At 39.5% G+C, this 16000-nt stretch overlaps 1 protein-coding gene across 1 annotated transcript in view; it reads right to left on the reverse strand.

Annotated features, from left to right (window-relative positions):
- Window positions 1-660: 660 nt before the first annotated feature.
- Window positions 661-16000, reverse strand: part of LOC145399209 (formin-like protein) — a 97405-nt gene continuing 82065 nt past the window's right edge. The window contains exons 14-22 of the mRNA XM_080271899.1: window positions 15872-15999; window positions 15155-15319; window positions 14806-14890; window positions 14205-14399; window positions 13476-13639; window positions 12360-12488; window positions 10190-10333; window positions 3786-3995; window positions 661-1079 (exon numbers count right to left, since the gene is read on the reverse strand). Coding sequence (XP_080128025.1) covers window positions 3786-3995; window positions 10190-10333; window positions 12360-12488; window positions 13476-13639; window positions 14205-14399; window positions 14806-14890; window positions 15155-15319; window positions 15872-15999 — 1220 coding nt within the window. The 3' untranslated portion in view covers window positions 661-1079. The remainder of the gene's footprint in view (window positions 1080-3785; window positions 3996-10189; window positions 10334-12359; window positions 12489-13475; window positions 13640-14204; window positions 14400-14805; window positions 14891-15154; window positions 15320-15871; window position 16000) is intronic.

A 16000-nucleotide genomic window follows, 5' to 3' on the forward strand; every position in this document is an offset into this window, starting at 1 on the left:
ATTATTTTATTCATTTTGTGGAGAGCTGGAGTAGTGAATGGGTACATAAAGACTATATACTGTAATTAAGGAGACTTCTTACACTGATGCAGCTAATGAAGTTTAAATCTGACCTCTTCAAAAAGTCTGGATGATGAGGTTTAAATCTGGTGTCTTTGAACAGTCTGGCCAATGAAATTTAAATCTGACTTCTTCAAAAAGTCTGGATGATGAAGGTTAAATCTGGCTTCTTCTAAAAGTCTGAAGTTTAAATCTGGCTTCTTCAAAAAGTCTGGATAATGAAGGTTAAATCTGACCTCTTCAAATCGTCTGGTTCATCAGTTTTAAATCGGACTTCTTCGAGGTCTCTCCTGAGCTGAATAAAATCATCTAGGGATAGCAAGTGTTATTGAGTCCTTGTGCTGAAGTCTTTACCCACTTCACCCCAGTAATGTACACTTTATTTATATCCTGGTCCCTTCGGGTGTTTTTACTCAGCTTAGGAGAGACTTTTGGCACGGCAGGGGTTAGATACTCCCTCATTAACCCCTGCAGTGTATGAGATATTTCCAAAGCTGAACATAATCGTTTGGAGGTAGGAAGAATAAATTAAGTCAATGGAGTGAAATAGGTAAGATGACAACCCAGAGGACATTTTAACAACCAATTTTCCTTTACCAATTTGATTTTAGTTTTGGGCCCACACTGATTTATTAACAGTACAGGAAATCCTCAGTATACAATAGATGCATTCAAATATATCACAACTTTTCCCATGCATCGAATACTGTATTTTGGGGGAAACTAAAAAAATCAGCTTTACAGGTAACAATGGAACTTTACAAGGCAATTATTCTGTACTTTATGGTATACTTTGAAAATTTTTAAAAAGGTAACTTGGGAAAAACTAAAAAAATTGGCTTTGGGTAGTAGTGGAGCTTTATAAGGGTTTTTTTCTGCACTCTACGGTGGACTTGATAGAAAAAATTACTGTTAAAAGAGGTGACAAAACGAACTTACTATTAAATGGGTAAACGAGCAAGATGATGATTCTCTGGTGATGGATTTCTGCATCACCCATCACTGCCTCCCCTACACATCTGTCAGGAAGAATGAGTAATTAATCAGGCTTACTCTATCATCATCATCATCATCACCATCACCATTATCACAATCATCACCATTATCATCTCCATCATCATCACCATTATCACAGTCATCATCATCATCTCCATCATTTTCACAATCATCATCATCTCCATCATCATCACAATCATCATCATCTCCATCATCATCACAATCATCACCATCATCATCATCATCACCATCATCATCACCATCATCATCACAATCATCATCATCATCATCACCATTATCACAATTACCATCATCATCATCACAATCATCATCATCATCATCATCACAATCATCATCATCACCATTATCACAATCATCATCATCACAATTACAATCATCATCATCTCCATCAACATCACCATTATCACAATCATAATCATCATCACCATCATCATCATCATCATCACAATCATCACCATCACAATAATCATACCCACATTTCTGCTTTGAATTGAATTATTTTTAACATCGTGCCCAATCTTTTCTGATGAGAATTTATATATCACTCCGTTATATAACCTTCAGCCTGCCATCAAACCACCAAATACATGCATATAACAAGGCATAGTCCATAGACACACATAACAACCAGTGTAAACAATATAGCAAAACAAGACACCACTAAGCCAAAAGAAAAAGGGGGGGCACTACAAGGACAAAAAATAAAAAATAAAAAAGGCACCACAAGGATTAAAAAAAAAAAAAATCCAAAAAGACAAGGCACAAAAAAAAAAAAAAACCACCACAAGGATTAAAAAAAAAAAAAAAAAAAAAAAAACACAACCACAAGGATTCCAAAAAGACAGCACAAAAAATAAATAAATATATAAATAAAAATAAAAAAGCACCACAAGGATTCCCCCCCTCAAAAAAAAATAAAGGATTCCAACCTGTCCTCAGAGACTTCAATGGAGGTATATATTTTAAAACCTACTATATACATGGTAAGAAAATAATAAGAAATTAGTAAGGACAGTAGACAACAGATCACACTACAGAAATTTATTATGTTACACAGAACATAAATTATACAACAATAATACACAGGAGAGTATGGCCAAATGGAGAGCACTTTTTTAATGCCATTTCAGGAAAATATACTCACTGAAAATAGGTTCAATGCTCAAGACTACACCCCCTCTCCTCCACTCACATTAATGAATTTTTGTAAAGCTCACCATATTAGCAAATCAAATTTCTTTTACATTAAAATACAGGAAAAGAACCTCAGCATCCAGCATATAATTTTGCCCCCATCTGCTTTCACTCCTGACACAGAAATTATTTGGTATTTTTGGTAAAGGTGTTTCAGTTCCTTGGCCTGAAGTCATAAATCAAACTGCAACACTATGGAAAACAAGTCCATGCAGTTAAAAGTACAGTATACTGTTTAACATTCATTTTCTCCAAGGCCATAATGCTCATTAAATGTGTGACTAAGAATGGCTGAGAAGAATGTGTCTGACTCTGGGCATAGGCTTCACAGCCTGTTCCCAAGGCCCAGTAGTCCTCCTACATATCATACACCTCCAACTGTCACCTCTTTTGTGCTAACACCCAACGTCCTACGAACATTTGCTAGGGCTGTTTCATACAGGACTGATGTCCTGGTACATGCAGGGGTATTGTTATATGCTGATGGGTTTTCTGGTAGATCAGTAAAGTCTTTTATGAAATTCAAATTCTTAATCTGTTCCCTGCCCCTGCAGAGATTCAAACCCGGGTCCATTAGGACTGCTAGCCACCTCTCTACCAATTCAGCTACCACCTCCCTCAAATCTGTCTCTGTAGAAGCAGAAACATTACTGCCTGGCAATTCCATTTATCTCTAGTAAAGCAGGCCTCCAGGGGCTGATATTCAGGCCAAATGATGTCCTGGGGATGAAGGAGGGGGCCCAGATGTAGCACACCATGTCATACATATGTCATACTGTACTGATTTTTTTGCCCAACTGGCCCAGAAATAAAGGTATGAAGGCATCGAGAGACTGGTTGGAAAAACAAGAACAGTAGGAAGAAGCAGAAAAAACATTTTCCCTCTGGGAATAATAAATATAGAAAGGTAAAAAGTTAAAGGATAATACATGAACACAGAAAGAATATTCTACAAAATCAGTGAAACCAGGAGTTTTTTAACCTGCAGAAACTTAAAAAAAAAAAGGGGGGGGGGTTGGCTATGCTATATGTCAGTGCATAAAATGTTTGAATCCCACGGACTTTACAAGTCGTTTCTGTAGGTTTTTCAAGCACAGTGGAAGCTCTCATCTCATTGACCTGAGGCTGAACAGAGATGATCCCCTCACCCCTCTGTATTTAATGGCAATTGCAAGAGCACCTCAAACATACTCTTTCTTAATATCTACATCAACTAAGACTGAAAAATAACTGAAGGAAAGCAAGGATGGCAGCTATAAATGTGGGGTATGTTCAGAGACAAAAGTGCTTTACATGCAAAATTCAAACAGTGCTGTGTTGTGTTTGCATGAGTGTAAGCAGAACTAGGTGCAGACTGGCAGACACAGTAGTGAGGTATGAGGGAGAGTGGTGTATCGTACAAGCAAAAGGGCAGTTGCTAAGGGGGTGCAGGAGAATGCATGGAGGGTCTCTTGTCAGGACCATCATACTATGCAGACAGACACAGAATTCTCCAAACAATTCAAATGTCTTACTTAAAACTCCATGTCATCTAACGTGCGAGATAGGCGAACGTTTTCATTTCTCTTGCGCTGACTCCTCCTGACGGCATCGGCACGGCGGTAGGGCTCGTTCTTTAGGCCGATTAGGATGTCCTCAAGGGCACCATGGTACACATCCTCCTGAGGCAACAGTCGCTTGTCCGCAACAACACCGCGAGCCTTCATTTCACTCATGATCGCCTCCTGTACCACAAAATACACCATCACACACTGTACTTCACTATCACATACCATACTTCACCATCTATGTCTCATACTCCTAACAAAAAAACTTGCAAACATACAGTGGTAGTCAGAATGAGCACTACAGTTCTGGTATCTTGGAATGGTTGGTATGTATGACTCCTTCCCTCCCTACCTCCTTTCTTTTCCTTGCCTCCCTCCCTCCCTCCTTCCTTCTCTTTCCTTCCCCCCCTCCCTCACTCCCTCACCAGTGTACTGCTTCTCATTTTACACCACAATCCTCTTCTAATAATATGCTCAGTCCTCAGTCTCCCAACAGCATTTAACTAAACAGGTAAGAGTAGGAGCATATAACCCAGGAACTGCAAGTCTCCTAGTATGGACATAAATGTGGTTTCCCCATCATTAAACACCTGCTAAAAGCAAGCTTGCCGCTTTTAAATGCAGGTGTCCTGGCATCTCAAAATTAACCGATCTTCAATTTGGCTCTCTGTTATTTTGTTTTTATTTTTTCTTGGAGGGAAAAATCTTGAGGGCTCCTAGATTTTGGCTCCTTCTTCCTTGCAAAAAATAAATAAATACAATCAAAAAATAAATAAATAAACTGACACTGTCACCATCCACTCACTCGATGTAGTGCTGCTCTCGGGTGTCTGCCCTTTCCTCTCTTCCATCCTTCTTTCTTTCCTTGTCCTTCTGCCTACGGGTGACTTTACACTCCCTCTTCTGTCTTCCTTTCCTTCATTCTTTCCTTTTCCTTCTGCCTGTAGTTGACTCTACTGTACACTGAGTGACAAGCCAAATGGTTTCCTGTACACCAGGAAACCATTTACTACACTGGGTGGTAACCATGTAACCAAATTTTGGCGCCTGGTGGTTTAGTGGGTAATTATTGCACTCCAGTCAGATTGAGCTGGTGAAGGTTTATATCCAAGGGGTGGTTGGGGTTGATTGCTCATGTAATGCCACTCAGGGATGAGTGAGGCTGTCACTCTCATCTTAAATGTTGAGACCAACTGCATAGCCCCGGGCACCTACACTCCCCATGGGGCAATGTAGGATTGGATGATGGATGGATGGATGGACCTTCTTTCTGCACCCAAACTCTAGATCTTTCCACTTCATGTAATTACATTTAACAGGTTTGGAATACTGTGTACTCATTCTTCCTATCTCCACAGGTGCTCAGATACACTCCAATTAACATTCATTAAGCTCATATACACTAATACCTGCCTCTCTGATTACCAGCTATTTAAGTATACAGTCTATCAATACACAAATAAAAAACAGTATGTGTATAATATGAGAATTTACAGTACAAATATTAATAAACCACAAAACAAACTATACATCTGTTATACACTGAAATTTTCATTAGTAAATATATATACACTGACTAAATCTGATGACCAAATGCTCATGCTTTGAAATAGTGAAAGAAATTAAAGGATAAAAATCACTGACATATTACTGTTGCTAGACTATGAAAAGTATGATTTTAGTATGTATTAGATGGAAGACTTATACCCTCATACTGACACCTTCCCTCATACTGACAATGTGTTCTGCTGTGGGGATACTGGTGCTAGGGAGGGGTTCCTTCATGTGGTGGCACCAATATAGCTAGGTGATGGAGCTGCCAAAATATACAAACATCCCTCAACTACTTCCCTATCCCCCCCAAAGAGGATGGTGAGCAGCAGGAGAAGAGACAACTTCAACCTGCAGTCCACTGGGTTCACGTTTCAGATGTACCTCCTCCTCCTCCTCCTACTACTACTAATTATACTGCTACTACTACCACCACTACTACTACTATTATTATTACTACTATTACTGTGAGGATGCAACAATTTCAGTTCAACTTGGATCTTCTTTTAGGTCGAACTTAAAAAGGGTCCAAGTTGTGTCAAAACTGCTGAATCCTCACTCTTTCAAAATGAGGGTATAATTCCTGCATTTGAACAATTAACACAGCTTTGAAGCCTAGACACTTAGTATGTATTAGCAGTGCATCACTCTCACATCATATACGAGAGAGGCGACTGCAACACAAACACTGGACGTGAGTTAGTCTATCAAGCACAAGTATACTGTAAACAAATAAGATTACCTTGCCTCCATATGCCTGAGGGAAAGACAAAGAATGAGTTACTTATAGGTATTAACTAGACCTTAACATGATAATTCCCACCAAACATTAGTAAGATAATTAACTCCCTTATTGTATCCCTGCAACCATATAAGGGAGGATAGTGATGGTCTCTGGATAATGGAATGGTTCAGCCTCACACACTCCTAGACCTTACGGGTACTGAACACCAAAAATTACAGGCTAGTTAACGATTATTGTTATTAAAGCCAGATGGAAAAGTCATTATATTACACCATATTCTTTTTTCCTCTAACCTGGCCTTATTCTTTTTTCCTCTAACCTGGCCTTCAACTGCCATCTCTCCATCTTGAATGCCGAGTAATAATAAAGGATTAACACTAACATATGTCGCTAATCACAAACAACTGCTACGGAAATTATGGAGTGCCACAGTATTGTCTTATTTTCTGCCACAGAGTTATGTGAAATAAGGTGCAAAAGGACAAAAATCAGGGCCAAGTTGAGGTGAAGAGAGTATGATTTTGTGCCCTATACTAGATTGATCAAAACCAAACATATCCAGTTACCAATATAAAAAAAAAAACTACAGAGTGTTTCACTATATGCAGGACACCAGTGAAGTGCAATAGTTTCAGCTGCAAATATGAATCAAACAAAATACTCTACCATCACAACAGGCACATTTCAAAATACAGTATCTACAGGTATTTTAAGTGATCAGTGAGTTCTAATAAAATGCCTTGGCATAATGAAATTACTATTAGGAATTACTATTACTACTCATATTTTACCGTACATACTCAATCCCAGAGTTCATCAAAGGTGTTTGCAACAAAATGCCTCCAGATCCAGACCTTAACTCCTTCAATCCTATTATGCAATTTTTACTCTATTCTGTCTACTTTCTGAGGATTTAATAATACAGTGAGTCACCATCTATGCAGTAATTCTGTTCCAAAATTATAACATGTAGATGATACACTACAAGTGGTAAGTTAACTCCCTTCCAACCACACCCTCCCATTACATTCCTCCAGTAACAACCCTACTGCCTCCACATAAATACTAGTCAACCAATAAAAAGAATTTGAAGTATCTGAAACTACAAACAAGTAAGTTACACACCTGGACTGACAGAGAAGTGAGAAGGCTGAGTTCCCATTGCCTGTACTTGAGGGCTACTTGATCCCTTCAAGATCTGCACTGTCTCCTGCTGGCCCTCCTACCACACCTTCTGCTCCCTTAGCTTCATTACCTCCTTTGCAAAGCCTTCAAGGTGGATGACACAAACTATTAAACAATGCTGTCCTCCAGTTCCTCCACAAAAAGAGTCCTCTGATTCAGGCTGAGCAGGTGGTGATTGGTTGAAGCTGCAGTGTGTCAATTTGCGTTTCTTGCTAGCAACACACAGCCTTGTCCATGACCCAAAACACCTATGAATGCTTAGCCTGAGTGGGGCTGTGGATGGTGAGAGGGTCCTTACAGGCAGCAAAAGTACACATGTTACTATGGTTCCAGCTCACCTAGTTTAACCTCTTCCCTCTGCAAATGCTGCTCTTGCTCCTGCTTTCATCCCAACACAGACATTCTTCCATGCCACTACAATGTTACTGAATGCAATTATTATATGAAAGACTTTCAAAACATTTTTTACTGTCAGTTTCTGATTGAGAAAACATGACTCTGCACATGGTGCAGAAGCGTCATGTCCTTGTGTATCCTGGCTCTTTCGAGGATATGGGGTCTTGCTGTTTTTCCGAAATCATAAGTAACCATCTCCCATATTGCTGGAAAAAAGTAACGGTTGGTCCACACTGTTGCCGGTAAAACAATCCTGCATGAGTAACCATGGGCTGTACTTTACAGTCTGGTCACCTTTGCATGGAACAGAGCTGTCACTTGCAAACCTCCATCTTCCTCACTCCTGTCTGTCTTGTATGCTAAGTTTAGCTTCTTCATCCACGGCAAAGGAGTTCTGTCTGATCTTGATCTTGAATTTGGCTCTCTCTTGTATTTTGTTCTTCTCTTGGAAGGAGCAATTATGCGGGCTCGCGGCCCTTGGTTCCTTCTTCCTCACATTAAAAAAAAAAAAAAAAAAAAAAAAAAAACTAATTTGTCATAAAGCCTCCCTCATCAGCGACTGCCTCCAGGTATTCAATAAGATCCCCTGCTGTGGCCTCGCCTGAAGACACCCTCACTCCCGCCAAAGCTCTGTAGTACATTCCTTTGAGTTACTGTACTGTATATAAAAGACTAAAGTCAGCCGGGAGATGCTTTAACCTTTGAGAGATCCCTGTTCAGAAATCAAACAAAAGCCTACACACAACACACACACCTCACCCCAAAAGAAAGCATAGTCACAAGGAAGCTCTTTCTGGCTCGTACAGATGCAGTGAGCCAGAAATGTTTCTGCAAATATTATACTGTAATTTGCAACAGTATTTATAACAATAAACACCACCACTACTGTTTGTTTACTGTGCACTCAGCAAGTTTGCTTTGTTCTAGTGAACTGCACAGCCTGCTGACTCAATTACTGAATCATGCCAGGCATGAGAAGCTTTGCTTCTACTACCAACATAGTGCTTACCATATCAAACTTTTTGCCTTGATACAACACACTACACTTCTTCACCCTTCCCACAGGGGTCTAAGGCTGGCTGTGGTGTGCGAAGTATACATCAATGTACCAACATTAAACTTCACTAGAGCTGTTCATGTGATGATGAAAGGCAGGTATATGGGAGGGACAGTAAGTTGAGGATGCTACTGACATCACAGAGAACTGATATTTGGTCCCTGGACAAAAAGAACTGCACCTTCATGTTAACAATTGTGCACCACCACATTGACAATTTTCTTCAAGGAAAAAATTACCTTTGCTTATGATAAACTGTGTGTAGCTTCCTATACCATGTTATTATTATTATTATTATTATTTTTTTTTTTTTGGGGGGGAAGGGTGGGGGGGAGGAGGGTCCTGATGATGTAGTCTTGTACTGTACAGATGACACACAGATAAAATTCACATAGATGGCAACTCCACTGTATATACTGGACCTGATTTATGGCCAGTTCACTACGGTAGATGTACCCTGTTACTTACCTCTGCTGCTTCCTTCCCAGCTTTTTGCAGAGTGGTATATAAATACAAGGGTACTGATGGACTATCATGTTCATACCTGATGTGTCCTATCGTCACAGTAACGTGTTTCTCTATACCCACCGCCCCACAATCTGCCTCTTAAGCCCCACACCCTCACCCACAGCCCAGAAAGTGGAAGGTCATCTACTTGAGGCCACGACTTTGGGAAGATGGCAGGGCATAAAATGACCAGTTGCCTGAGAATGGGTATAGCTGTACATACAACCATACATTTCATTCCTGATGTATCTTATTGTCAGGATAATAACTCAATATCTCTGCCTACAGTTACATGTTACATAATACAGCATCACCTGTTGCATGGGCTGACCTGATGTGTCCACTGAATAAGATCAATGAGGAAATACATGAGTACAGAATGTATTATAATTTAAAATGGTCTATCATCTATAACTTCTGTATATACTCCCAATAACTACTTCTCAAGCATCCCACACTGTTTACATTCTGAATCAAATTTCCTGGCTAACATTTTGTCAAACTTTAGGTATATGAAGGGCACAGGGCTTTTTCAAATGCAGCGATGTGTGAGAACAAAACATGTTTCCTCTACCCTTTGAATCCCATGATGCATTCTTTGAGTTTATTGTTGTGACCTTCAATGGATTTTATTGTTTGAGAGAGCAATTACCTCTCTTGTCACCAAAAAAAAAAAAAAAAAAAAAAAAAAAGGCTATATATGAACTGTTCAAAGAGATCTCCTGTGCCAAATCCTCCAGTCTTAAAAAATTCAAAGGTGAATCAAATATTTAACATGTACTATGAATTAAATGGAAACCTCTGTCCTCGCACTGAAGCATTAAAAAAACTAAATAAATAAATAAATACATAAATAAACAACAATAACAACAATAATAATAATAATAATAATAATAATAAACTAAGTAGCCATGTTTACTCATTTCTTACCTGTTGTTTGCGGACGTTGATTTTGTTGTTGCGTGCCACCTGCTCCTGTTGTGCCTGCTGCTGCTTCTCCTTCTCCTGGTTCAGCGCCGCAGCTCGACTGGCAGCCTCCAACCTCCGCCGCTGCTCATTCTCCTGCTCCACTGTCTGTTGGCACACAATCATCATCACCGTCATCATCATCATCACTGTTATCATCATCATCACCACTGCTATCATCATCATCACCACTGCTATCATCATCACTGTTATCCTCATTGTCATTATCATCATTATCCTGACCTCTTTTTCTTACAGTGAAATGGACCATACACTCATTCACCAACTAATCACACTCCCAGTATCCTTACTCATCCTCACACAAGATCACTGGAACATTTTTTTATATTTTTGGGGTACTTATGGTCACACAATCACATTTCAAAATACAGTACAGAGCTTCTTCAATTACAGTAGAAGTCCGATTTTTCGGCATCTATGGGACCAGGCAAGTGCCAAAAAATCATAATTGCTGAATTATCAAAAACCCTACCCACTCAGTACCTTACATGTTCCGGTGAACACTATCATCCCTACTCATATCATTACAAATGTGTTTGGAGAAAGTACTGTATACTGTTTGATACTGTACAATACTGTAATGAATACAGTACTATACATGAATATGAAAAATAAAGAACTTAGTGAACATACTGTATATAAATATAATGGTACAGTAGGCCTGCAAGTTCACATGCACTTACCTAAACTTATAGTAGGTTCCTTATTTACATATGTACAATAGAAGGGGTTGATTGGAGTCTGCTACTGCTGGAAGAAGTCCCCAGCAGTAGAAGGTCCTGCAACAGGCTCTAAGGACTCATGGAGAATTTCAAGACTGTGAAAAAATCGGAAAATCTGCCGAACGATCAGAGATTTTCGTAAATGGGACTATTTCTCAAAACTGCCGAAATGTCAGATTTGCCGGGGAATTGGATGCCGAAGAATTGGACTTTTACTGTATCCAACTTATTAGAAGGGAAGGGTCGGTGTTATATACGGCAGACAGATAATTGAGGTTAATGAAAAATATACACACACTTTATACTATTTTCTTATCTCTTGGTTTCAGTTTCTCGTGGGAAATTCTCTGTATCAAAGGACGCTAGAGAAAGTCATTTATCGTTATCCCATCCTCCTTTTTCCCTACCCAAGGATGAGGTGAGGTAGGGTCCAGAGAGCAAGGAAAATCATCATACTGGCAGAACTACTCAGTGCAGGCCCAACTAAATAGGCCATTCTGTATTCTCATTAACTCAATACTCAAGTGCCTAGGATCCTGCTTCACATTTGGAAGAGAGGTACTGTATATGAGAGAGGGTGTGTGTGAGCTGGGAGCAGGGCAGTGAAATGGTGGGGGACAGGGCGACATGGAGGCGATTTGTTTATAGCCACCCCTTACAGGATTAAGATGTCTGGCAATAGATAGGCAGATAAACATTTGGAAGAAACACTGATGCCCTCTGCAGTCTAGCTTGCATAATGATACGAAATGATATGAGTCTCAAAACTGGGGGAAAATGACAAAAACCTTCAAGAGTTGCAACAAACATACATAATTTTGGCCTGATCTGGACCCTCTTCAGGTATGGCTGAAACATGCTTCTTCACAATGAGCATAGTTTTAATATGTGGGTATAATTTCTTCCATCTGAGTAATTATAACACTGAAACCTACACCTGCATCCTTAAAATATAAACTGTTAAGTGGATGGCAAGCCCCCCAATCTGTGTAATGGGAAATAGCACATATCTGGCCTCTGCTAATCAATGTTGACTGTATGCATCATGTAATGTTGGATATAGGATGACTGCAATCTTATAACCTCAAGTGTGTGTCTGTCAACTACTGGGGGCTGGTTCTCCATTGCAAGTTCAGTTTTAATCCCTTGAATCTGGTGCTGGAGAGGGATGCTTTTAGGTGGTGGAAACAATATAAATGAGTGGTTCCTTTGCCTGGTTAGACAAACATCCCTCAACTTCCTCCCTTCCATACTACTACTACTACTACTACTACTACTACCCCTTATGTACTAGAAGGAATGGAGGTAAGGAAGAGCTATCAGTGAGCCCCTACCCTGAAGAGACTATGACCCATAATCCTTTAAACTGTCTATTCATATCAACTTCTTACCTTATAAGCCTTAGTGAAGCGAACAAATATAGCGAAGAATGTGTTTGGTGCCATACTCCTGGAGCTCTCCCCATAGTACTCCAATACCTCAGCAAAGGCAGTCTGGGCAGTTTTTGACTCTGCTTTCAACTGAAATAAAAGAACTGTACGTAGCATACTCAATATACTCCATCTACCTATACTACATGTTAAGACTGTTCTCTCTCCATCTTGAATGCTGAGCTACAACAAGAGATTAACACAATAATATGGAACTAGTCATAGAGAAAGGTTGTCGTACACTCTTCTTCTGACATTCAACTCTGGGATACAGGCTGCAAAAGGGAAAAAACCTCTGCCAAGTTAAAGTGAATGAAATATAGAACATGGAAACACTCATACAGAGCAAACAAGTGTATTCTCTAAATGCACTGCAAGACTCAACTGGTGCTAGAAACAGATCAGATCACAAGGAAGCACTGATGGAACTAGGAACTCCAGAGCCCGGTTATACAACTTTTCCTCAACTCTTCCTCTTTCTCCATCCCCAAAAAAGGATGGTGGACTGCTGGAGAAGGGCAACGTCAGCCAAAAGTTCAGCAAGTTAACACTTTCAGATAAGCCTGGGGCCATAAGTTTGGACTATGTTAATATAATGACTAAATGAGTTATATATTTAAAAAAAAGAAAAGAAAAAGAAAAGAAAGAAAGAAAGAAAAAGAAAAAGCACATCCAAAATCTCTGACTCAAAATCATGAAGAACTCCACAGCTGGGCCAAAAGTTCATCCGATCTTCAAGCGCCTCTAATTCACACTTAGGTTATCTCTGTTAGTTTGCTCCCTGACACATCATTTCAAAGAGAATCATCAATGTGCAGAGGAAAATACCAGGTCTCTTAATGTAGGAAAGCAATATCAACCAGCAGAGAAAGTGACAAGCAAAAGAGGTCAAACAATGGGGGAAATTTTGTCGCAGGTGTAAACGTCCAAGTCTGTCTTTCAGGCCACAGAGGAAAGAAGGACGTTAATAAGAGCTGTACCTTTCTTGGTTTACCTTCTGAGTTAGCAAGGAAGTTAATAAGAGCTGTACCTTTCTTTGTTTATCTTCTGAGTTAGTGAGGAAGTTCATAACCGTACCTTTCTTAGTTTATCTTCTGAGTTAGCGAGGAAGTCTTTAAGCACGGCCATGGCAGCCTGCCCTTCAGCGCTGCGTAGGTCACGGTGACGATCGTGTTCCTTCTTAGTCTGCTCCATACCCTTCTCCAGTTCAGAGATGTCCGTCATGATGTTTTCCAACGACACTGCAGTGATGAAAGTCCTAGTTATATAACAACTTTTATTTTTATTTATCTATTTTTTATTATTAGACCCACAGTAGACTGCAGAAATATTGCCTACTGACTTTTCATTACAGCTCGTGTGCTTGGGTACTTTATTCATTTATGCAACTGAGAGACATCCTAGCAATTAAAGGGTTCATGTGCTATCTCATGTACCCTCCATCTCTGCAACCGGTACATCTTGGAATTATAGAGGTTAACAACAGATGATTTTATCCAGTAGCAACATATCACAGGAGTTAAAGGTTGTAAATTACACTGCTACCTGCTGTACAAGCAACTAAACACATTAATTATAGTATATTTAATCTTACAAAATTTCTTAACTCCTTTCAGCTCAGTAGGTCAGATGGAGTCAGAATGGAGGGTTGATTTAACTAGTAACCAAGGTGATTTAACTAGTAACCATGGAGACTCATTCCGAAAGCACAACTAAGGCTCACTGAATTTCACACAACCATGATTAATATTCAAGTTGAGGGAGTGGTCCAGTCCTATCAGATGAAAACAAACTAATAACACGTACCCTGCGCTGCCTTTTCAATAAATCTCAGCTCAGTGTCGAAGTTATTGAGGTCGCTGAACTTGAGGCGCACGGTGTCTTGGATGTAGTGTAACAGACTAATCTTTTTATCAGCGCTCTTTGTATCACACAGAGTGTCTAAACTGGAGAGCTTGAATCCATACGCTGGTCCTCGCTTGCTGCTGTTCATGTAATTGCCTAATAAAAGAAACATTTACGAGTTTTAATCCAATTTTCCTCCCACCTGAAGATGGGGCATGGGAGGGTCCAATAGACAAGGGAAGAAAGCAAGAATGGGGGAAAACTTTCAATAGCATGTCTAGTAAAATGAGCGAGACATTTATTCACACAGCATTTAGGCTCACAGAATTCCATTTCTGCCTCACAGACCTCATCATCTGCACACTTCATAAATTGATCACTGTACTGAGCAAAAATCAGAATACTATTATAAAACTATTCTACACAAAGAAATAAGAAATTAAGATTATAACAGAATAATAAAGAAGTAAAATTCCAGTAACAATTAATGCACTGCTAACTCCATCTGAATAACCAGAACATCAGTAAAATATCCTAAATTAAGTATGAAAGACTCACTCACCAAATGCAAGTATGATTTCAAGTAATCTTCTCAGTTTGACACTATTCTTGACAGATCTTGAGGCAGTGATGATTGCATGGACTTGCTGTAAGACAAACAATGTTTCATTAATCTCTTATAACAATCAAAAGTACAGAAAAATTGCAAATACATCATAATGACTAAAAAGACATTATTATCATCCACATTCTGCAATTTGTGTTCACATGGAATGGAAGTCAAGCACCATTCCTTGTCCTTCCTGATTCCACATCATTCAGTCCTCTACCGTCAGTCTGCCCTTTCTTCAACTCCCATCACACAAATATTTCAGCCTATCTACCTCACAGAATGCAATCCTCATCCTCACCGGGGTAACAGTATGGACGTTGTCAAAGAAATTAGCGATGTAGCTCATAATTTGTAGCTTGGTGGCGAGTCGGTCGATCTTGGCCAAATGTAGCATATATTGGTCCTCTTCTGTCAACTGGTTGATTGGTTTCTTCTCGCGCTCATACTCTCGATACGCCTTGATCTGGTTTGTGACAGAAAAGATGATCAGCAATATCATCACAAGAACAATACTGTACCATAATAATAATAATAATAATAATAATAATAATAATAATAATAATAATGGTTGATCTTTGTTTTTCATATGCCCCAGTTCTTTTACAGAATTTACTAGCACTAAAAACCTTGAAATAACATAACCATTCCTAAGTAGTACTGCATCAAAATATTGCCACCTATTACAACCTATTTTTTTGTGGTCCTAAATTCATCTAAAATGCAGACCCAGTGGACTGCAAGGCTTAATCTGGCCTTCTTTTGCAGTCCATCTTCCTTTAGGGGGATAAGGAAGTGGTTGTGGGACGACTGTTGCTGCTGTCATTACCCGTTATTAGGGACGTTTGTTGCTACTGTACTGTTGTTACACGTTATGAGGGACGTTTGTATAAGCAGGCAATTGAGCCGCCCCATTATATCGGTGCCAAAACACAAACGCATCCCTCTCCAGCACCACCAAACATGCACCATCAAATCAGCACCATTAAACCCAGCAATGGGTTGTAACAGTACTAACCTCTGCTTCTGTGGGTACCATTCTTTGCAGCAGCTCTACATTATCAAGGTTGAGAGTTTTAAGGTCCAGGGAATTTACGGCTCGGTTCACAACATCGAATCCAAGGTCCAGTTTTCTCCTTGAAATAGC

The sequence above is a fragment of the Coenobita brevimanus genome, chromosome 48, assembly GCF_032717465.1.
Source record: "Coenobita brevimanus isolate Jiangsu-jjx chromosome 48, ASM3271746v2, whole genome shotgun sequence".
Classification (NCBI taxonomy): Eukaryota; Metazoa; Arthropoda; class Malacostraca; order Decapoda; family Coenobitidae; genus Coenobita; species Coenobita brevimanus.